Source organism: Tenrec ecaudatus, chromosome 13 (assembly GCF_050624435.1).
Source record: "Tenrec ecaudatus isolate mTenEca1 chromosome 13, mTenEca1.hap1, whole genome shotgun sequence".
NCBI lineage: Eukaryota > Metazoa > Chordata > Mammalia > Afrosoricida > Tenrecidae > Tenrec > Tenrec ecaudatus.
This window is the reverse complement of record NC_134542.1, coordinates 69,066,243-69,091,224: the sequence shown is the minus strand read 5'-3', so window position 1 is coordinate 69,091,224 and position 24,982 is coordinate 69,066,243. Positions and strand designations below refer to the sequence as shown.

The window sequence follows — 24,982 nt, the reverse complement described above, 5'->3', positions numbered from 1 at the left end:
TAGTACATCAGTAGTGTTCATTGTGTACAGTTATAAACATTAGGACATTCAAAAATCTGGTTAGTGGTAGATTTCTAGCCTCCTTTGTAGGAGAATTTTGTTTGGTTTGCAGCCCATGTACCTACCGGGTGCCCGGCTACCACCATGTTTGTCAGCAAAGCTATCGGTGTTGTTATGATGATAAATAGGCTTCCCTGACTAAGACAGACTTGCAAGAAAAACTTGCAAACTAGCGGCATCTGAAAATTAGCCAGTGAAAATGTTACAGATCACAGCAGTCTGGTTTGCAAAGACCAGAGGCTTACAGGATGTTACAGGACTGGGCTGTGCTCGGGCCTCTGTTCATGGGTAAATCAAGGACCATGACAACTACAGTAACACCCCCGACATTTTAAGCTTAAAAAAAACAAAAGCAGCAGCAAGGTATATGTGTGTGTGTGTGTGTGTGTGTGTGTGTGTGTGTGTTATGCTTTCGTTGTGTGTTTTTAAAGGAGGGGGGGAAAGTGTATATGAGGGAGCTTCATAAAGTTCATGGGAAAGCTCATTTTTTAATTCTGATTTCCACGAATTTTTGAAACTTCCTATTTGCTAGTATGATACAGAAGTATCAGGTGTAAGAGAAAACTGGGAGAGAAAAGGAAGATATATGTGCTGCATAACCTTGTGTGTCTTTTCAGTTTTCTACCAGATGAACATTTGATTTATTCAAGTTCCTTCCAAAATAAAACTGAAAAATATCTAAGTTGATTTCATGAATAGTCATAGTATATTTTCCATAAATGCAGATTAGTAAGCTATTGTCTATAAAATTCCAATTTTACGTATATGAGCACTCACAGAAAAGGAGTAAAAGATAGAATTTATATCAAAATATTTAAAATGGTAATATGTGAGTTTAAAATAATTTAAATTTGGGAAATACCCATGAGTTTTTAATAAGAACAAGTTATCATATGTACTTGTGTACAAGCCTAGTTTTTCAGCACATTTTTTATGCATTAAAAAATCATTTTATTGGGGGTTTATGTAGCTTATCACAATCCATATATGCATCAATTGTGTAAAGCACATTTGTACATTCATTACCCTCATCCTTTTCCAAACATTTGCTCTCCACTTAAGCCCCTGGCTTCAGCTCCTCATTGTCCCCCCTCCTTCCCCGCTCCCTCCTTTTATGCAGTTTTTGTGGTAAAATTAGGTGCCTTGGTTGATATTAGGGTTGGCTTATACTCAAATATATAGTTATACAACAGTGCATACAAAATAACATGTAACCTACAAGCCTTTAAAGTCAGGAAATGATTTATAAAAAGACTGAAACAAAATAATTACTGTATTTGGCTGTTGACTAGAGAGGGAAGAGGATATTTGCTCCACTGTACTCTTTACCTTTAGTAAGTGTCATTTTAAATTGTCATTAAAAATAATATAGATCTATTACAATTATAATGTATGAGTCAGTAAGTGACCTGCAAGAGCTGGGACCTGTGTGAGGCGAAAACCTGTCAAAGAAGGAAAATGCAAATATTTACCACAAATAGAAGCAGCATATGTACATGCCTGTATATAGACCTTTATAAATGTCCTTTGCCCTATTTCCTCTTTACTTTCTTTTCCTCTGGTCCCACTAGCATGTTTGACCTTCATTCGGGTTTCAGTAATTCCTCTCAGCTACCGTGCACTTGATCAAGTCCCACCGGACATCCTACACTCCTTGCCATCCATTTTAGATCACTTGTTCCCTTGTCTCTGGGTTTGTTGGTACCCGCCTTCCTTTCCCCTGCCTTCCCCTCTCATGTGTCCTCCTAGAACTGTCCGAACTGTTGCTTTCTCCCCTGAATTGTTTATCCCGCCTATCAACTAGATCAGCGTTCTCAGCCTGTGGTTCGTGAGCCCTTTGGGGCTTGAATGACCCTTTCACAGGGGTCGCCCGATTCATAACAGTAGCAAAATTACAGTTATGAAGTAGCAATGAAAATGCTTTTTTGGTTGGGAAGGAACTGTATTAAAGGGTTACGGCATTAGGAAGGTTGAGAACCACTGCTTAGTTCGTTAGTGCTCCCACACTCCCCACTATCATGACCCCAAGTCTCCCTTGACTGTATGGACTTCTGTGGGTGAAAAGAGTAGGTTTTATTTGAGTAGAAACACCAACACCGACCGCCATCAATTTGATTGCAACTCATGATGACCCTATTAGGGTTTCTGAGGCTAAATGTATATGGAGAAAAATTCCCTCCTCTTACTCCTAAGGAGTAACTGGTGGGTTGGAACTGCAGACCCTGCTTAGCAGTTCAACACTTATCTGGCCGTGGTATCAGGGCTCCAGTAATTAGAAAGAGAGCTGATATTTATTTCCTTTATAGATATGATTTCTAGTATCACTGAATAATAAAATTATACAGGCATATATGATGAACTTTTCATTTTTGGGGGAAAACAATTTTGAAAAATGCAATTTAAGGAAAAGCCAAGTCTATGCAATTTATAAAGAAATAATTCATGATTTGTTTAATAATGCTAGAATATAATTACAGTTTTCAGAGTGACAACCTGTAGATTATTGCTGCAAATCTATTTATTTACTTTAATTTTTGTTTTTGCAAAACTGTCACCAATCTGGGAATGTCCATTTCAGAGCGATAGTCCGCATAGCATTCTGATCCCATAGATTAGGTAGTTGTTCCAGTCTGACCTAGTTTCCACTATCACCTATGAGTGTCTACCATTTATAATCTACCTGACCTCATGAATTTATGTGACTTCAGAAATTTAGGATAGGATATCTTTTTGAATCTACTTTTTTTTGGATGACTATACATAAGATAGATAAGTATGGGGGGGGTAGAAGGAGGGTAGGTTGGAAAGGGGGAACTGATTACAAGGATCCACATGTGATCTCCTCCCTGAGGGATGGACAACAGAAAGTGGGTAAAGTGACGTCGGACAGTGCAAGATATGACAATATAATAATTTAGAAATTATCAAGGGTTCATGAAGGGTGGAGGGAGCAGGGAGGGAGGGGAAAATATGAGGAGCTGATGCCAGGGGCTTAGGAGGAGAGCAGATGTTTTGAGAATGATGAGGGCAGTGAATGTACAAATGTGCTTTACACAATTGATGTATGTGTGGATTGTGGTAAGAGTTGTGTGAGCCCCTAAAAATGATTTTTTTAAAAAGAAAAAAGATAGATAAGTAAGCTCACTGAAAAAAAAATCATACAAAATGCATAACATTGGAAAACTATAGCTTTATCACCCAGATATGACTTGTTAATATTTTTATGTGTACTTGTCTGCATTTTCCTGTGCAGATAGATAGATTGTTGTTTTTAATCAGCACTCAGTCATCTTTGTATATGATCTATAATATGTAATACATTTTTAAAGTCTTATGAAGTACATTATGTTTCTGCAACAAATTATTTCAAAAATATTTAAACAAGTTTGCACATTAAAAATAGTGTAGTCCGATCACTGAAGACAAAGTGGGTACGTAAGCAAATGTGGTGAAGAAAGCTGATGGTACCTGGCTATCCAAAGATACAGCGTCTGGAGTCTTAAAGATATACAAGCAGCCATCTAGCTAAGAAGCAACAAAGCCCACATGGAAGAAGCACACCAGCTTGTGTGATTATGAGGTGTCGATGGGATCAGGTATCAGGCATTAAAGAAGAAAAAATCATATCATTGTGAATGAGGGGGAGTGTGGAGTGGGGACCCAAAGCACATCTGCAGGCAAGTGGCCATCCCCTTACAGAAGGGTCACGGGGAGGAGACGAGCCAGTCAGGGTGCAGTGTAGCAACGATGAAACATGCAACTTTTCCCTAATTCCTAAATGCTATCCTCTCCCCTGCTCCCACCCCATATACACTATCATGATCCCAATGCTACCTTACAATTCTGGCTAGACCAGAGGATGAACACTACACTAATAGTGTAGTCTGGTTGTTTCTTTTTTTTGTTTAACTATTTTAAAGTTTCTTCTTCTTTTTTTATATCATTTTATTGGGGGCTCGTACAACTCTTACCACAATCCATACATACATCCATTGTGTCAAGCACATTTGTACATTTGTTGCCATCGTTCTCAAAACATTTTCTTTCTACTTGAGCCCGGGGTAGCAGCTCCATTTTTCCCCCTCCCTCCCTGCCCACCTCCCTCAGTCTTGTAGCTTCATACAATATTTTTGTAAAATAATTTTCATATTTACCCTTAAATAACATGATTGAAGGAATGTTGGGGAAAGCAGGCCCAGGATATAGGCAACTAGTTTTTGAATGTATTAAACAATAAGTGATATTGTTCACACAGGGTGAGGGAATTAATATAGTATTGAGGTTTGAACCTTGAAGAAGCAGCCATTAACTTATTTTTTAACTGTTAAAGATGCTGAGCAAGTCTTTGCCCTCAGCTCTAGTTTAATTTCTCAGTGTACTTAAAGATCCTGCTGAGCCCCAGTATACTCTTCAGGAACTTAATCTTCCCTCTTTAAAGGTTAAATAATTCTCCCATGTGGAATCTTGTTTTGTTTTTAATAATATAAATTGTAAACTCTTTGAACTCAGAACTCATTGGTCTTCAACTCCAAAGACAGCATCTGGCCCAGAATCGCATTTACCAAGGGTAAGGAATGCTTTACTTACCTTTAAGCCTGATTCAGTGTTTTCTCCCGTAGTGCACCATGCTCACAGAGTGTCGCTAATATTTAACTGTAGCTAGTCAACCCTCCCATGGTCTACCAGTAACCATATTCTCAGAGCCCATGGGTGACATGGCAGTCAGCAATGACCTTCTCTGGCTTCCCCATTGCCAAGGGGCAGGGGCCAAATATGTTTCCATGATCCACCCATTTACCTACTCCAACTTCAATCTTTCCTCCTACATTACTCTACTTTTAAAAAAGAAATTGTTTTATTGGGGGCTCTTACAGCTTTTATAGTAATCCATAAATCAGTTGTATCAAGCACATGTTACATAATTTTCAAACATTTTCTTACTACTTGAGCCCTTGGTATCAGCACCTCTTATTCCCCTCCCTCACCCCTCCCCCTGCTACCCTTGGGAACCCTTGATAAATTATAAATTATTATTTTCATATCTTACACCATCTGCTGCTGTCTCCCTTCCCCCATGTTTTGGTTGTTAGTTCCCCAGCACTGTACTTCTATGCTGGGTTCTATAATTTCTTGCATTGACCACTCACAGACAATACTCAAATTATGGGAAGTTACTAGAGATGTTAATAAATTACCACGAGTTAGGATCAGTTAACACTAAGGTTACAGTCAAAACTGGTCACAGCAGCAGCTCTCTAGTCCTCAGCCTCTGAGCCATGTTGGTGGTCCTTTGGCTTCTGCCTCTTGTTGCTATGTCTCACATTGCCATGATCTCAGCAGAGCTCCTCTTCCTGGGTCCCTTAGCCTCTGGTTTCTGACACTTCAGACACATCTGGAATGCAATTCCAAGGGTTCTGGGCTTTCTTTAGCTGCTTCAAAGGTGGCTCATCCTTATAGCCAGAGAGGTAACAAAAATGAATCCATTCCCTCTGTTAGTGTCATATACTCCCTATTTGCATAGTCCCACAAAATATTTGGTGGAAGTTAGAGACATACATAGAAAAGCCATATTAAGAAATTTTATTTTACTCTCATCACAAGCACAGTTAAGTGTGCAGCTGCTAACTGAAAGGTTGGTAATTCAAGTCTACTCAGAGTCACCTCATGAGGCCTGATAATCCATTTCCAAAGAATCAGCCATTGAAACCCTCTGGAGTGAAACACTAATGAAGGCTGATCATGATAGTGGGACAAGAGGAAAGTCAAAGAAAATAGAGGATAGAACTCGGAGACAAAGGGTATTTATAGAGGTCTAAATATAGGCATGTACATATGTAAATATATTTAAATTGTTGGGGAAATAGATCTACATGCATATATTTATAGGCTTAGTATTTAGGCAGCAGATGGACACTGGATCTCCACTCAAATACCTACTCAGTGCAAGAACATTTGTTCTATTAAATTGGCATTCCATGATGCACACCTTCCCCACATGATCACTGAAGACAAATGCAGTGATCATGTACGTAAGCAAATGTGGTGAAGAAAGCTGATGGTGCCCAGCTATCAAAAGATATAGATAGCATCTGGGGTCATAAAGGCTTGAAGATAAGCAAGCTGCCATTTAGTTCAGAAGCAACAAAGCCCACATGGAAGAAGTGTACCAGCCTGTGTGACCACAAGGCGTTGAAGGTATCAGGTATCAAAGAACAAAAAAATCTTATCATTGTAAATGAGGGTGAGTGCAGAATGGAGACCCAAAGCCCATCTGTAGGCAACTGGATACCCCTTTACTGAAGGGTTACCGGGAAGAGATGAGCCAGTCAGGGTGCAGTATAGCCATGATGAAACACAACTTTCCGTTAATTCTTCCTCCCCCCACTATCATGATCCCAATTTTACATTACAAATCTGGCTGGCTAGACCAGAGGATGTACAATGATACAGATAGGAACTGGAAACAGGGAATCCAGGACAGATGACCCCTTCAGGACCAGTGGTGAGAGTGGCGATACCTGGAGGGTGGAGGGAAGGTAGGGTTGAAAGGGGGAACCTATTACAAGGATTTACATATAACGTCCTCCCTGGGGGATGGACAACAGAAAAGTGGGTGACGGGAGACGTCGGACAGTGTAAGGTACGACAAAATAATAATTTATGAATTATGAAGGAAGCGGAGTGGGGGGGATGAGAAGCTGATACCAAGGGCTCAAGTAGAAAGCAAAGGTTTTGAGATTGATGATGGCAACCAATTACAAATATGCTTGACACAATGGATGGATGTATGGATTACGATAAGAATTGTATGAGTCCCCAATAAAATGATTTTTAAAAAAGAAACCCTATGGAGCATGGTTCTGTGACATACCTGGGTTTTTGTTTGTTTGTTTTGAGCCATCTCCCAGCCCAGTTCACAATTTAAACAAAGCTTGTTCCTGTGTTCTGCCTACTGGCCTGAATTCTTTATATTAAAATTGTTGTATTTTTTATTTGGTTTGGTTTGTTTTTGTTAAAATACACTGTAAAAGGACCAAGAAACAAAGATACCGTCATGTTTAAGTTTAAATGAAATAATTATTGTGAGTCTAAGTGATTTGGGAAAGTGAAATAATATAAAATAGTTCTGTTGCAGCAGAACTTAGCATATTATTTTCTTTCTTTTCTTTTAATCATTTTATTGGGGGCTCGTACAACTCTTATCACAATCCATACATACATCCATTGTGTCAAGCACATTTGTACATTTGTTGCCATCATCATTCTCAAAACATTTGCCTTCTACTTAAGCCCTCTTGCATATTATTTTCATGGAAGGCAGTCTAACAACATCCATACCATCCTCTACCCTATGCCCTCAGTATTTCAGAGGTCACATTAGAAATGAAAATGGATTGCTTCAGAGACATACTTGAATATGTCTGAATGCCAGAGTGCTAACGAATTAAGTTAAAACAAGATGCCTTTTGAGCTGAGTGTAGCGGCTAGTTATGATCAGAAAGTACCCGCATGTACTTTACTGCACTATAAAGCAGGCTTCAAAAAATTCATGGGACACTAAAGGATTGTAAATCATATCATCTGAAATCAAAGGAGGGATTAGTATCAGCCTCAATTGTGGGAACTACATAGGAAATACGCCTCCTGTGATCTCCCTCCATCCACAATTGAGGGATTGGGGAGGGAAGTGGTTACTAAACAGAGTGCATTGAAAAGATGAGTATAGAAGATCAAAGGGATAAACCTGACTGGAACAATTTAAATTTGGTCAGTTAATATGCCCCTGCTGATGCATGCATGCTAGACCTGATTTGGTTTTCAACATTTTTTTTTTCATTTTCTGTATTTTTGTTTTATTTTTTCATTTTAGGATTTGTCTTAGAGGTGTTAAGTCAATGTCAGTGTGGGCCACCCTTTTGAAGTTATGTTATAAGTCTTTCTGTTTTTTGGTATATAAAACCTACAGGGACTGCAAGTAGACTAAGGGTTTCAGGGAAAGGGGGTATATACTTTTGTTGTCAGGGAGGTGGGTAAGAGGGGGATGACATCAAGGAGTCCCGGAAGAAAAAGAATGTTTAGAAACTGATTGTGGTAGCAATTGTATAATACTACTTGACATGATTAAACTGTGGAATGATACATGTACTAGCTCCCAATTAATAATAAAATAAATAAAATGCTTATTTTTTTTAAGTTCATGAGAAAACAGAATTAAAGGACAGTGGAATTTTTCCATGAACTTTGTGAAGCCCCCTCCTTTATTTCCCAAATTTGTTGTCATATTCTTGAGGAATTTAAATGCTTTTCTTTTTTAAATACTTCTAATTGAAGACCTTTTTCATTTTCTAGGCCCAGTAGGATTGGATCAGTTGTCCTTGATTTTTGTCTTACTTTAAAGGTAATCTACTTGATGAATTTACTAATGATAAAAACATAATATTTACTACTTTGGCTAGCAGTCTATATTTGGTAAAATAGAAATTACGTTTCATGGCTATATAATTTTCTATAAATTTTAGTCTGTTGACCTTATCTACATTTTATTCACAGACTGAAGTTTTGGAGTCATGGGAATAAAGGTCCCACGTCCTCGGTGTTTTTTTGATATTGCCATTAACAATCAACCTGGTAAGAGAATGTGCTCATTTAACACTTATCTGTAAGAATTTAACATTATGAAGAGGTTTAAACCAACTACCTTCTTTTTTTCAGCCGGAAGAGTTGTCTTTGAATTGTTTTCTGATGTGTGCCCTAAAACATGCGAGAATTTTCGTTGTCTTTGTACAGGTTTGTTGACATTTTCATCTGCCCTGACATTGCTCCCATTTCTTCCTGACTAGCTTTAACTTTTGTCTTATGTTTTAGATTGTTTCATATGTATTCTTTTATTATTTCTTAATATTCAGATAATTGAATGTTAATCATTCTTAGAAATGTTAGTTTTAATAGATTTTTATCTGAGGTTAGTTTTTACACATCCCATAAAAACATAGTTTGTAAATTATTATCATTTTTTAATTCCTGAAAGGAGTGAAAAGTTTATATCTTAAAGATGCATGTCTACCTAAAGGAGATTTTTTTTTTAAGGAGATTCCCCTCCCCCCCATCCAAGAGAGATATCTTTGTAGGACAAAAGTATTCATTAATTTTTTTGCTTTACTGTTTCCTTCCTACTAAGTAGCCTATTTAATTTTATTTTCCACAGGTGAAAAGGGCACAGGGAAATCAACTCAGAAGCCATTACATTATAAAAGTTGTCTTTTTCACAGAGTTGTAAAGGATTTCATGGTTCAAGGTGGTGACTTCAGTGAAGGTACGATGGATTTCAACGAGACAAAACTATTTTCGTTCAGGTGTTTGTCCAATTGTTGTCCAGTTGATTCTAACTCATAACTTCAGGTGCCCTGGGTGAACTTCACCTCCATCTTTCTAAGCAGCTGAATCCTTTAACCTTTACACCACCGAGTAACTTCCTATATGTAATAATTCCTACACACATTTGTGAATAAACGCGTGTGTGTGTGTGTGTGTGTGTGTGTGTGTGTGGCCCTGGTGGTGCAGTGATTAATTTGGTTGCTGACTAACAACACATCAGTGGTCCCAACCCTCAAACACTCAATGGGAGAAAGGTGTGGCAGTCTGCTTCCCTAAAGACTGGAGCCTTGGAAACCACAGGGGGCAGTTCTAGGTCTGCTATGAGTTAGAATCAACTCAAGGACATTGAGTTGATTACTTTTTTAAATACCATGGTTTGTAAACCTAGGGAAGTTCCTGGAGACTTTAGTTCAGACCTCTTCTGAATGATATTCTTTCTGAATTTAATACACATATAAATAATGAGCATAAGTGTAATTAACATGGTACAGGTAAGAAACTAATATTTGGGGGCTTCACAGAAAAGATCTTATAGCTTGCGTGTTTGGTGGGCTCTAGGCTATAAAGTAGGATTGTCCCATGGTGCTTCCAAGACTAAACCTTTATGGAAACAGTCTCATTTTTCCCCTATGGAACAGCTAGTGGGTTTGAACCACCAACCTTGTGATTACCAGCCCAACATCTATCACACAGTGCCACCTGGTCTCCTAGAGGTACTTATAAGACTATATAAAAGAAAAAAGAATAGACCAAAAAGCTTTACCTTTGATTCCTGAATTCAGAAATTTATTTTCAGTTAAAAAATAAAACATTTTATCTGGCAGAAAAAAGGATATGTGTTTTATCTTTTCATTGCTGGTAATACTTTTTACAATATAATTTTTGCCCATTTTCTATATTATTGTAAGAACATTGGAAGTATTTTATATATATATGTGCGCACACACATTTTTATTGGCACCTAATCCACATATCATATAGTTTAATCATTCAATCATATCAAGAAGAGTTATACAATCTTTACCACAATCAATTTTAGAACATTTCCCTCCCTCTCTCCCCATGGTTAAATCACCTTTCAAATGAGTTGTGTGTCACAGTCAGTTCCAGAGCTCCCTTCCCACTTCCTCTTTCCTTGTTCACTCCTGGAAACCCTTCACCCTCCCTGTCAGCCACACCCCACCTCTACATTCCCTACTGGAAGTGTATTTTTAAAGGCACTTTAGTTTTTGTAAAAGACTTATATATTCATCATTAGACTGAGAACTTTTCTTTCTCGCATGTCTTATACGTTCCATCACATTCTGTATTATTGTCTCAGTGGAAAAACATTCATTGGGATTTTGTCCGTATTGGTAATAAATTATCTTTTTTTTTTTTAACAATTTATTGGGGCTCATACAATTCTTATCACAGTTCATACATATACATACATCAATTGTATAAAGCACATCTGTACAGTCTTTGCCCTAATCATTTTTTTCTCCTCTTAAATTATCTTTTTATGAGCTGCTATGACTGAGTATTTGTTGATTCAAAATAACTTGAGTGCTTCCTTATTTTGTTAGAAGCATTTTGTTTAGATAGCATCTTCAGGGAGCTGATTGGAGAATGCTAAGAGTACATTTTTTATATTCTTAGGAAATGGACGAGGAGGGGAATCTATTTATGGAGGATTTTTTGAAGGTAAAAGCATATTCATTTAAATGATCTTTTGACTTTTCTATTTTATTTATTTGATTATTCTCTTATTCAGTAAGATTGTTTATTAAATAGTTTACTAATATACAGCCACCTTAAACTGATCTAGAGGTTACCTTGTGAAAAATTTTATATTATACCACTTTTATAGAGATGGGACTTAGGATATTAGTGCATGCCATTATTTGAAGGATTACAGTGATCTATACTAAATTCTTAAAATTGTAATGTAAGAACTTCCAGTTGAGGAGATTCAGTAATAGTTCCTAGGAACTCTATGCAGTGTTTGTTTGTTTTAAAGGTTTTTTCTTGCCTTGTAAGTCTTTACTTTCCCCCTCAAAATTTTGCTTTTTTCCTTTGGAATATCTTATTAATGTGAAAGAACATTGCAAAATTCTATAAACATGTGACTATCAAGTTACTTTAATTTTTTCATTATTCATTTTTAGGACTAAATGAAGTTTAGTATCAGTTTATAGTTGCATATTCTCAAATTCTAATGCAAGATTCGATTCGAATGGTAGGCCCTTCATAACAGGAGCTGCTGCGGTAGAGGTGACGTCAATGAGTGCGGGCGGCAGTGTAGTCTGTGCTTCTCTGTACAGGTGGCTCCTGTCATTATCTGACATATAGGGAAGAGGCAGTTACTATTAAATTATATGGGAAAACTTGTTGAGTTTTCCTAGACCCCTAAATAGTAACTCATACAACTTAAAAACCATACTAGCATACTTTTCACAGACATAGTGCAAAGCTAAGGTGGCTTGATGCTGAGGGTAGTTGCTGGGGAAGGACTTGACGTTAGCTTCATTTTCATTTTTACAACTTAGATGTGAAAGTCATTTTCAGATTTCTTTTGGTTAGGGAAAGCAAGTATTAATATAGATCTATCCTAAAAGTAACGTGGTATAAAGTGAATAATCCTATGTTAAATATCTTCTTGCTTTTAAAGGAGGGCTTAATTTTGTTATATATGTAAATAAGCCAATAAAGTCATTTCTAGAACCCACAAAGGACAAGTGGAAATGGGAAGAGTGTTGGTATACTGCTTGGGTTTTCTACAAGTATATAGCAAAGAAAAGAGAATTAGGAATAGTTTATCTAAAAAGTTAAGGTGAAATGGAGTAATATTTGATTTTCTCTTCTTTCGTAGCCTGACTTTGTTATCTAAATATTATATGGACTTAAGAACACATCAAATATGAAGAAGAGAATGAATTTGGGGGGAAGTAGTGGCTATAATGTAACCCAAAACTTTGCTTCTCTGTAGATGAGAGTTTTGCTGTCAAACACAACAAAGAGTTCCTCTTGTCAATGGCCAACAGAGGGAAGGACACAAATGGCTCACAGTTCTTCATGTAAGTGTTAGCGTCTGGAGATTCAGAGTAGCCACGTCTGTGTCCCTCTGTTTCCTACCTGCCTACCATTAATCACTTTTGAATAGGGTGGGGATCAATAAACAGATAAAGAATTGTTTTTGTTTTCTAAGAATTGAAGGAGCATGATGGTAGGGCAGGAGGAAGGTAAAAGGAAACAGGAAAGATCTAAAAAACATAGTTATGAATAGAAGTATAAACATAGGTGTGTACCCATGTATGTATGCTAATTTATAAAAATAGAGGTATTGGCCTCTGTACATATATTGATATAGCAATACATTGAGGAAGCGGACGGAATTTGGGCCTCTGCTCAAGCCCTACCTCAACGCAAGAACACTTGGTTCTAACAACCTGACATTCTGTGATGTTCACCTTTCCTGCCAAGATGGCTGAAGACAAACGTGTGCATAAGCAAATGTGAAGAAGCTAATGGTGCCCGGCTATCGAAAGATAAATCTTTTGGGGTCTTAAAGGTTCAAAGGTAAACAAGCAGCCATAAGAGTTGTAAGAACCACAATCAAATGATTTTTTAAAAGAATTACTGAAGGAAAGAAAATTGTATAAAGGGGGTGAATATAGTTGAAGTAGAAAACTGAACTGAGCTGTTGTTAAATTTTCCTATTCTATCTACAGAAGAATTATGACCAAGTTTCCACCAGCATATTTTTTGTTCTTTGTGGGTGTGCGAGGAGCTCTATTGGTGCAGTGGTTAAAGAGCTTGATTGCTAATTGAATGGTTGCTAGTTCAAACCCACCAGCTACCCCATGGGAGAAAAATGCGGCAGTCTGTGTAATCATGGAAACTCTGGGGCAAGACATCAAGACATTACATGTACAGTTTATAGACTATGGCCGCCTCCTCTTTCGAACCAGAACTAGAGAATGCTCGGGTATCACTGTTGAATGATCTGAGCTGCTCAAAGTAGAAGGCATGTAATAGGAAGGAAGAAAAATGTAGACCATATCTTCAAATTCTTAAAGAATCCAGACATACTGGAACCATATTCATGGTGGCAGAAGTCTTGATCGCTATGACACAGTCATTTACACGATCCCCTGAAGTTACCTTTTAGCTAATACCAGGTTAGCTCAAAGCGAAGAATGCGCCACTCATTGTTGTACTCTTGAAAAACTATCTCAAAGGAACCAAATGCCCAACAGTTACTGAAGCGTAGAGGAGAGAAGGAAGCATTGGGAAGCAGTGAGACTAACTTCATGGGAGTGGAACAGTTAGAACAGAGTGAGGAGGATGTTTACACAATGTGAAGAACGTAACCATTGTCATTATGTAGAATTTGTATAAATGGGAACTTATGCTGTGTGTGCTTTTATCCGAAATACAATAATATTTCTTTTAAAAAGATAGAGCTTGTTCCCAGCAAAATCAAGAATATTTTACACTTACATTCTTGCCTTGGCCATCTTTTAGTTGGGTTTTATTCTCTAACATTACATTGTGAGAATCAATGTGCTGTGAAGTTGTTATTTATGATGACTGGATTATAAGCAGTACAGCACTTAAAACACAGTACCATCATGTTGATTCCAACTCAGTGACCCTTAGGCTTTTCACCAGAGCAGATAGCCTTCGTTGTGTCCCATGGAACAGCTGGTGGGTTTGAACTGTTGGTCTTGCAGTTCGCATCCAGCACTGGACCGGCACCACCACCAGGTGTCTTAATAGGGTTCTAAACGTTTAAAAAGAGTATACTCAAAAATGTCACTCCCGTCTGTCACGTTATCTGTTTATCTCATTCCCATCCCAACCTCACTTGTGTACCGTATATACTCAAGTATAAGGCAACCTATCAGCCAAGGCACTTAATTTTACCACAGAAACTGCATTATAAATGTGCTGAAAAACTCGGCTTACACATGAGTATATACGGTATTTTATGTTTTAGACATGAAAACATGCTTACATATCTTATCCTCGTTCTTCCAGGCTGCCATATGAGCACCCAACAGCTTCTTAGGTTCTTTTCACTTCTTCTTCACACATGAAAGTTTACTTACTCTGTCTGTAAATTTGTTGAGTCGTATGCTTACCGAGATTAATTTTGCGAATTTTTCTGTGACTTTAACTTGAGTTAATATCATTTTTGGTTCTCTGAAGATTTCTATTTGATTCTTTTTTAAAATATCTCTCTGTTGTTACTTTCATTTGCTCACACATTGGATTTCCTTCGGTTATTTGAGCATGTTTGATGCTGTTTTGAAGTCTTGTGTACTAAATTCATTGGTCTTATTGATGAATGCTTCTGTCATTTTATCTTGTTCTTTTGAATGAATCATCTTTCGTTTATTTGTATATCTCGTGAGGTGTTTTATGTTGTTGGTTTTCCTGAAAATTGGGTGTTGGAATATTCTAATATAACTCTGGAAAGCAAACTCCTCCTTCCATGTTTACGGTTTTATTTGTTTGAGGTGTAAATTCCACTAGTTCAGTAATGTCCTGTTTATTGTCACTGAAGGATCTGTTTCTTGTAGTCAACTAGGGTTTTAACAGTTTTACTTGACTATCGGGGCGGGGGGTGGGAGGGAGACAAGCCATCCTTCCCACACTGCATGTTTCCTCTGAGCCCTCCTTTCCCAGTTATCCAAGCTTGCATTGAGCTTAGAGATCAGCCTGACCTCCAAGCGCAGGGGCTTCTTGGTTATCTTCTGGGTTTCTCAGTTGGCTACGCTTGCCTTTAAATGCTTGGTTTTGCACGTGCTTATGAATGCCTTAATTTCCCAAAGAAGTGCTCCCTGGTTTTCCCTCCTAGTCCTTCAGTGCCTGCGCTACCCTCACACTCTTCACCCAAGGCACTGCAGATAGATACTGTGGTGCTCTGGCAGTTCCTGCCCTTTTTCTGCCCTGTGTGCTTTCTGAATTAGGCGAGACAGAGGTGAGCTTCTGTGTCAGCCATTCAGCTAGCCCCCAGACAGGTTAGAACAAATACTATAATTTTTTAAATAAGATTTGCTCTATCTCCACTAGAACCAAGGACCAGTTTTTGTTTTTAGGACCGACCCTCTCTTCCAGATTGCTGCTGAGCCACACCATGGAGCATAGACTAATGGAAAACAAAAATTATCCTACTGTTTTGAAGTTGCCTTTTCCTTCAAAGTTCACTTTGTTGCTGTAAACCTCTTTCCCAAAGTGGGCAATACTAGAATCTTCTAACCAAACTGAACTCACTGCCATTGAATTGATTCTGACTAATAGCCATCCTAGAGAACATGGTAGAATTGCCCCTGTGGGTTTCTGATACTGTAACTCTTTATGGGTTAGAAAACTTTGTCTTTCTCCCTTAGAACGGCTGGTATTTTCATACTGACCTAATGATTAGCCCCCCAATTCATAACTACTGTGTCCCCGGGGCTATGAAAGCAAGCACTTCCACTTAATCCTGGGTTACATGCTATCGCACAAAAGGTATTCCTTGCTGGGGGAGGTGCTGAGCAATTTGTTTTCCTGAAAAGGGGGCTGTAGGCCAGATAAGTTTGGGAATCTATACGGTAAGCCCTTGATGGGTTTTTGACATTGTAACAAAATTGGTTCTGCTAGTTTCTGCCACTGGTGGGGGTGGGGTGGGGGCATTGGTGAATAGGTGCGTGGAACTGCCTATATGACCATCTTTCAGACATCACTGAATATGATTTTAATGCTTAAAGATAAGTTGGCTATTTTTATTTAAAGAAGTTACCTGCTTCAGCTTCATCTAGGTACCATTTAGTTAATAAACAGCTTTTGATTACTGTGCTAAAGGAGAAATTATTAGACTAATTGAAAAATGATTTGATAGTCTTAAACAGACTCCATTTTCTCACTTGACGTTGAGTTGATTCCAACTCAAGGCAACCTCGTGTCAGCATAGGACTACACTCCCGTAATTTTCCGTGATTGTGTCTTTTTGGAAACAATCACCAGGCCTTTCTTCTGATCACGCCTCTGGGTAGAGTTGAACCTCAAACTGTGGCCTACAGGCCACATGTGGCCCACCGAGGATATTTATCCAGGCCATCGGGTGTTTTTGCTCTGTTTCGTTTTTCATCTCAAAATAAGATATGTGCAGTGTGCATAGGAATTTGTTCATAGTTTTTTTGTTTTGTTTTTTTAAACTATAGTCCGGCCCTCCAGCGGGTCTGAGGGACAGTGTACTGGCCGCTGTTTAAAAAGTTTGAGGACCCTGCTCTAACCTTTCAGTTAGTATTTGTGGGTTTAACCATTTGCACCATTGTGCTTTTTTCTGAGTGTACCAGAAATACACGCTCTGTGCCATCAAGTGAGTCCAGCCCATAGTGGTGACCCTACGGGGTTCTGAGGCTTGACAGGAGCAGAAACAGCCTCAATTTTCTCCCAAGGAGTAGCTCATAGGTTGAACTGTCAACCGTGTGCTCACCCAACAGTGCCAGCAGGGGTCCTTTCTCTTGATTATCACAATTGTCCTTTTAACGCAACAACTGTAGAATCTAAGGTGAAAGTAGTCCTCAACTCATGAGGTGGTTTTGCTAAATGTCTACTACCTCTTTTTTCTTTAGTTTCTTCAGTTTTTATTATTAGTACCTTTTTGATATCTTTGTAAATCTGATTTTTTTCTTCTCTGTGGAGGTTGGAAGTATTACACCTAAACTTAGATATATTTTAATAAGTATATATACATTAAAATGCACCAATCATCATAGTAATTTATAAATTATCAAGGGTTCGGGAGGGAGGGAGGGGTTCTGCTTCCAAGACCCGCCTATCTTTGCCAAAGTGGTTTAGCATAGCACTCAGCATTTGCATCCATGTTTTCAACCAAGCGAAGCCTGTAATTTAATTTAGAAAACTAAATTGATGCTGAAAGTGTTTTGAACAGTAAATCATAAATTGAACATCTGAGATGGTGACATCAGCAAATTGCATGCTACGACACTATGTGTAGTACATATTTGAGACAAGATGCATTTTAACAGTCTACAGACATTTTCTGTGTTGTGTGCACTGTGTTCTTTGCTGAGGGAGGTTCTTTTATTCAAGAAGCTATGGCAGAGGTGACTGATACATTTCTGATAACTTGTATTTCATAGAATTTAGAGTAGGCAATAATTTCTAGCTAGGGTTTTGAAATTAGGTTTTCTCATCTGTAAAATGAGAAGGTTGAACTTTCTTTCTAAAGTGTCGTCTTTTAACAGTTTTGACTGTAGAAAATATTCTTTGAACCTTAAAGAATGTCTAAATATAAACAGGCTTAAGAAAAGTTGTGTTTTAATATTTCTTTGCTTCAGTTTATCTAGCTTCAAGTTATTATATGTGTAGTATAAATGTACTATAGAGACTTAGATTTTTACATTTCTTTTGGAGGTGATTTTAGTAAGTTCAAGTAAGCAAAATTGCTACAGTGAGGAAACAGTATTTTAAATTAAGGTGAACTTAAAAATACAGCTGTGTTTTGTGTTTGTGTGTGTGATTTAATCTAACCCTCAAATTAGATTAAATTATCTCCCTCTGCCAATTTTCCCTCCACCAGTTTTAAATTGGCCCTTGTGTGCCAAAATTTTAATGACTGTTTTAATAAGAATTAAAAAACAGCACCTTACACAATACCCACCTTTAACCGAGTGTACCAACTTGTCTCTGTGGTCGCTCAGCTAGCGGCCTTCTAACTACACAGCTTCAAGATTGCTGTAGAAAAGAAGAAAATAGATGGTTTAAAGCTGCTTCACTTTGCAGAAATAATTAAATATTTTTTTCCTTCAAAATTTTAATCCAGATCTCTCTTCAATGTGAAGTTTACTTTAAAATTTCAGGCAGACAGGCCTAGACAAGTGACATTAACTGTGAAGCTTTTAGAACCAGAAACTAAAGTACTAATTGTTTTAGTAAAGAACACACGCGTGTTATAACTTTGCTAAATTGTGGCCATTTTTCCAGTTGGGGCCATATCTTTCCCAGTAGATCTGAAACCTAGATTTTAAAAAATGGAAACCTAGTTCCAGTTTTAACATTCAGCAAATTATTTTTTAAAACTTTAAACATTTTATTTGGGGCTCATACATTCATCATCTTCAAAGCATTTGCTCTCCACTTAAGCCCTTTGCATCAGGTCCTCTTTTATTTTCCCCCCCTTCCCTGCTCCCCCTCCCTCATGTGCCCTTGGTAATTTATAAATTATTATTTTGTCATATCTTGCCCTGTCCGGCATCTCCCTTCACCCCTTTTCTGTTGTCCGTCGTATTTTTAAAATTATAAGTACAATTCAGTGGAACATGTCTTAAGGTTATGAGAATGTAGCCTGTAACTTAACTATCTAAAATGTTCAGATTGAAAAACATTAACGACTTGATAAATTATACTGTGTCTATATAGTAGACTGTTATATAGCCAATAAAATTCCAGTCATTTGCAATAAACATGAATAGATATATATAATACAAAAATGTTAATTTTAACCACGAGTGAATAGACATTTTTATGACCAGACAAAAATTTTTAATTGTATTGAAGACATCTTGCATTCTGTTCTTACAATTAATATACTATGATTGTCAACTTAAGATACCATGTTTTTTGTTGATTTTCCCCTCCCCCACCCCATACCATGTTTTTTTGTTGTATCTTTAATCCCAAGTAGTTTTTAAAATTTCTTCTTTTTAGAGATGCTAACTATTTTGTTTTGTTTTTATTCTTCTCTCTGCTGACTTCCAAAAGAACAACCAAACCTACTCCTCATTTAGATGGGTAGGTATTATTTTATTTACCTTGGAACCTACTTTTAAATGCAGGTTAAAATAAGACTGCTTTACATAACTAACTGCACTTAATTCTGTTAGGCATCATGTTGTTTTTGGACAAGTGATCTCTGGTCAAGAAGTTGTGAGAGAAATAGAAAACCAGAAAACAGATGCAGCTAGCAAACCATTTGCTGAGGTACGGATACTCAGTTGTGGAGAGCTAATTCCCAAATCTAAAGGTAAGCACAAACCAAGTACCTATTTCTGAGAATTTTCATGCTCGAAAACCAGCAGAGCTTTTTATATAGTTAGCATGAAATTAACACTACTTGTAATGTAAATAGGAGATTTACATGCTTCTAAACTTATTTTTCTGGGTTTAAGTGTTTTACTTAAATTATATTTTGTTCATTTATCTTGAAACTGCTTGACTGTTCCTTGTTACTAATTTGTCTTCTGCTTCCACTTTGTTTTTTTTTATTGTAATTTCATAGTAGAGCAAACATTCTTCCAGGGAAAGAGGCAGTGAGGAGAGGGTGAAAATTGAAGAGGGAAATAAATTCCCCTTCATTCATGGCATAGATTCAGAAGCATCGAGCAAGTTTAAGAAACTTTTTTTTACTTAGAACAGAAGTTAAATTGTGCAACATAACAATAAAATTGGCAGTTTTTTCAGTAATATTTTAAGTGTGTGTCTTGTTGGTGCCATGAAGTCATCCGACCCATGGTGATGGCCCTGTGCACACAGAACAAAACACTCCCTGGTCATGCGCCATCCTCACAGTGGTTCCTATATTTTAGACACTAGGGGGTACCCCCCCCCAAAAAAAAACCAGCCCCCTCCCCAACCCAAAGCTATGTATTTCAAGTTTTTTACAAAACAACCTTATCACCTTCAAAGTACTCTCCATTACACTTAATGCATATGTCAAGTCTGCAATTCCATTCTTGAAACACTTATCAAATTCATCTGTTTGGGTCATTGTCCTTTTGTGCCCTTCTTTGTTCTCGGAAACAAAAAGAAGTCACACACAGGTCAGGTGCGTGGCACAAGAGACACATGCTGAGGTTTTGTTGTTTTTTTGCTAAATTCTGGCGCACTGAGATGCACCACTTAATGAAGTGCATTTTCATGGTGGCAAAACCAGTCTCCCTGTATGCCACAAATCGGGCCTTTTTTGTTGCACACTGCTTCACACTTTTTTCATAACCTCTAAATAGAAAGCTTAATTAACAGTCTGACCTGGTGGACAAACTCCAATGCATTATCCCCCTCACATAAAAAAACAAAAACAAATGAGTATCACCTTGATCTTTGATTTCACTTGAGCTTTTGGGGGGTAAGGTGACGATGACATCTTCCACTGGCCAGTTGATGTTTGCTTTTGGGCTTGTAAAAATAGCACCATGTCTCATTACCAGTATTGACCTTGGGGAAAAAGCCCGAGTTGCTGTTCTTTCACAGCAAGGCATGTTTCCAGTCGATACTCTTTTGTGGGTCACTCAGAACCCATGGCACAAATTTTACAGTGACCCTTCTCATTCCCAAATCTTCCATTAAAATTCCCTCATCCGAGCTCCACGATCGTCCAGATAACTTCCCCATCTCTTCAATAGTCCTTTGTTGGTCTTCAAGTGCATGAATTTTGTCAACATTCTTGTATGTCAGAACATGGTTTGTCATCAGTCGACATTTCACCTTTTTTGAAATGAAAAACCACTCACACACTTGAGTTTTTCCATAGCGCTGTCCTTGTGAGCTGTGTTTAACATCACAACAATTTCTGTGGCATTTTTCCCGAGCAAGAAACAGAATTTCACAGCTGCACGCTGTTCTCTTAAATCAGCTATCACAAAAAAGGAGATTGAAACAAAACTTCTTTTACGTAGAAATTCACTGTGACCAGAGAGAGTGCAACTGGGGTGCACTCGCTCAGAGCAAGTTGCTATTGGGTTTGATACTCTGAAAGTAATGTATTCTGATTACTTTCAAATTTGCGTAAGAAGCATAATAAAATATTAAACTAACTTTTTCTACTTGGCTAGAAAATAATGTTATTTATTTTGTTATGACTAACAAGTAAGAGAATGATCTATAATATTTTCTGATATCCCTGTAATATTATTTCCCATTTTATAGCTGAAAGTAGTAAAGGAAATTAAGTTATTCACTACATGAGGGAGCTCATTTACAAGGTGCATTTTCGGACTCCTGCGTCTGAAGACTCCAAAGCTAGAGCTTTCTTCATTAGATGGCATGGACTCGTTGAACCTTAGAGATCTCTAACGTTACTTTTAGAATTGTGTCCAGTAATACATTCTTTTAGATCAATAGTTTTCCTCTATAACTTTTAGTGATACGTACATTTTGTCTTTTTAATTTTTTTTAACAATTTATTGGGGCTGATACAATTCTTTTCACAGTTCATACATATACATACATCAATTGTATAAAGCACATCTGTACAGTCTTTGCCCTAATCATTTTTTTCTCTTTTCTTCTTTTACATTTTATTAGGGACTCAAACTGTTACCACAATCCATACATATACATACATCAATTGTATAAAGCACATCCATACATTCCCTGCCCCAATCATTCTCAAGGCATTTGCTCTCCATTTAAGCCCCTTGCATCAGGTCCTCTTTTTTTTCCCCCCCTTGTCTTTTTAATTTAACAAGTATCAAGATAGACAAAAAGAAGGCAAAATGATTATGCTTGTTTTTAATTTTCAGACTCTGTTCTCTTTTGATCTGATCGTTTCAGGTTTTTTTTGCATGTCATATCAAATACCTTGTCAATATATACTGTAGCTCACATTGGACTGTTTGTATGACATTTGTGAGCCTGATTATGCATTCCTTTATTTACAAATAAGTATGACGTGTGCTTTTTATTCTTGAGGTTTTAGTAAAGAAGTAATGTTTAGTATCTTTGCTCTGTAAATATAATCATTTGTATCTTTTAAAATAGTTATTTATATTAATGTTTATAAATCTCACAGCTTAATCCTACCTGGTATTCTTCAGAGTAACTAGAATGTTTTGAATTAGGCATTATTTCTTTCATATCCTCTAAGAAATTTCCAGTCTTTACATGCTCAGCCACTTTTTTTTTCTTTTATTATTTTTTTTTCCAGTTTCTTGTTTAGGATCTTTTCTCAGCTTTTGAATGTTAAGGATGCTGTGTTATTTACATATTCAGAAAGATTGATTAGCTAAAAAGGCTTATATTGATTAGATCAAAAACCATGAGCAGTTACTATAAATTCCCTAATTTTATATAGACTCTACTAAAATGACAGTGTTTGAATGTTTGTGTCAAGGATGAGAATGTAGTTCTTAGATCTTTGTAATCCATTGGTCTCTGAAGAGAGAATATTAGTTTTGCTCGTGCCAGGTAGCCAAGAACCTACTGAAAGTCGTACTGGAGGTTGGTATAGTACCCTAGTCTGTGGTCATCAAGCCGAGGCTCAGCTAGCATACATTCCCTTTTACTTTCAACCACTTGGGGAAATGTTAGCTCTTAATTAGCACCTGGTGTTCAGGAGTTCCTAAAATCATCAGATTTGCTTTGAGCCAGACTCAACCTGCTCTCTCTTGGCTCACATGGTGGAAAAGAGGATTCTTTATTGGAGATTACAGTTTTGACACCAATTTACGCCCCACCCCACCCCCCACTTCAGTCCTTCACTAACACTCATACTCAGAATGTTGTCAGCATGGATTTTGTCGCGCAACTCTGCCGTCTTGTAGGCAGAGATGTGTCATATCCAGTGTTATGAATTTGATAGTCTCTTTACAAGAATTTTGAAGAGTGTCAAAAAGCCTTTTGCAACACTGGTATTCCTAATCATTATATTTTAAAACCTTATTTGAGAGATTTAACGCCCTAGAGTAAGAAGAAATAGATACAGAAACTCTTTTCTTCTTTTTTTAACTTCCTGAAAGAAAACAAAAAGACTTTTGAAGAACTCTGACAACCCCCCGCCCTTGTATATGGTCTTGGTGAGTCTGGGCAGTCATCTTGGGCCTTTCTCCTGTTGGTATTGTGAGATTGGAAATACTGCTTTTTGTGGCTATTTAAGTGTGTCAGAGAAGCTGTAGGGTCTATGAGAAAATCCTGCCAGCAGATGTCAAATGAAACGCTGGAGGCCATGATTAATGACTGGATGCTCTGCAGAGACTCAACAACGGCCTGTTAGGGCCAGAAGAGAAGACAGAAAAGAGACCATCAGAAAACTGCACCACCATCTTTATTAAGAAACTTTGTGATTTTTCAGCAGTTTGATGTGATCCTAGCTTGTTCCATTTGTTAAAAGGAAGGCTCTGCCCATCTTGGCTACAGCAACACGGAAACCCTGGTAGTAAATACACAGAAACACAAGACTGAGTTGTGGTAATATGGCGCCATTTAACTGAAAAGAAAGTTTGCCAACTGTGGTGATAAGTAAATTGCCCAGTAGAGAAAGCAGCTGGTGCATTTTACACTGGAGGCAAATGAAGAACAACAGAGTTAGCTCTCTATGATGACTGGTGACAGGATCTATTCTGGAAGTAAGAAAGTCTGTATTGATGTGACTTTTATTGGAAAGTAGTGGGATGTTAAACTTAGAAATTGTTTAGAAGAAGAGACTAAAGATGACAAGAAATTGCATGGAGAAACATAGTACTGTTATTTCAGACCTTATTTTGAGTAGAGCCAAAAATTCATTATCAAAGTTTCAAGTAAGATTCATGCCTGTCAACTTTATTGATTTCAATAAACAGCAACCGTTTCTTATATTATGTTTTTATAAGATATTCTAGAGCTTTTGTGTTTGTTTTTAACCCTAATAACTGCAAGTATTCCCTCTGATACTCACATTGGATAATTTCTATTTATCTTTTAAATATATTGATTCTTTTTTTAATCATTTATTGGGGCTCATACAACTCTTATCACAATCCATACATACAGCAGTTGAGTAAAGCATCCTTCTACATTCGTTGCCCTCATCACTCTCAAAATTCGCCTTCCGCTTGGGTTCCTGTAATCAGCTCATTTTCATTTTTTCCCTCCCCACTCCCCTCTCCCTCGTGAACCCTTAATAATTTATAAATTATTATCTTATCTTACACTGCCCAGCATCTCCCTTCATCCACTTTCCTGTTGCCCATCCCCCAGAGAGGAGGTTATATGTAGATCCCCGAGATCAGTTCCCCTTTCTAACCCCACCTTCTTCCCTCCCGGTATCGCCACTCTCACCGTCGGTACTGAGGGATTCATTTGCCCTAGATTCCCTGTTTCCAGATCCCAACTGTACCGCTGTGCGTCCTCTGGTCTAACCAGGTTTGCAAGGTAGAATTGGGATCATGATAGTTGGGGGAGGAAACATTTAAGAACTAGAGGAAAGTTTTGAGTTTCATTATTGCTACACTGAACCCTGAGTGACTCATCTCCTCCCCACTACCCCTCTGCAAGGGATATCCAGTTGTCTACAGATGGGCATTGGGTACACGTCATGTACTCCCCTCATTCACGATGATATGATTTTTTCCCCCCGCCTTTGTTGCTTAAAACCTGGTTCCCTCGGCCCTTTGTGATCACACATATTGGTGTGCTGCTTCCATGTGGGCTTTGTTGCTTCTGGGCTAGATGGCCGCTTGTTTACTTTAAGTCCCCAGATGCTACATCTCTCAATAGCCAGGCACCATCAGCCTTCTTCACCACACTTACTTATGCACAGTTTCCTCTTCAGCGTTTATGTGGGGAAGGTGATCAC

At 37.7% G+C, this 24,982-nt stretch overlaps 1 protein-coding gene across 4 annotated transcripts in view; it reads left to right on the top strand.

Moving 5' to 3' along the window:
• PPIG (peptidylprolyl isomerase G) overlaps positions 1–24,982 on the top strand; it is a 43,119-nt gene that overhangs the window by 7,241 nt on the left and 10,896 nt on the right. For 2 of the 4 annotated variants that reach the window (XM_075529426.1, XM_075529424.1), the window contains exons 2-10: positions 4,570–4,627; positions 8,410–8,458; positions 8,611–8,688; positions 8,773–8,847; positions 9,266–9,373; positions 11,077–11,121; positions 12,407–12,494; positions 19,195–19,224; positions 19,317–19,456. In XM_075529426.1, the coding sequence (XP_075385541.1) occupies positions 8,628–8,688; positions 8,773–8,847; positions 9,266–9,373; positions 11,077–11,121; positions 12,407–12,494; positions 19,195–19,224; positions 19,317–19,456 (547 nt within the window). In that variant the 5' untranslated portion in view covers positions 4,570–4,627; positions 8,410–8,458; positions 8,611–8,627. The remainder of the gene's footprint in view (positions 1–4,569; positions 4,628–8,409; positions 8,459–8,610; positions 8,689–8,772; positions 8,848–9,265; positions 9,374–11,076; positions 11,122–12,406; positions 12,495–19,194; positions 19,225–19,316; positions 19,457–24,982) is intronic. The other 2 variants (XM_075529422.1, XM_075529423.1) reach the window with 1 other exon arrangement.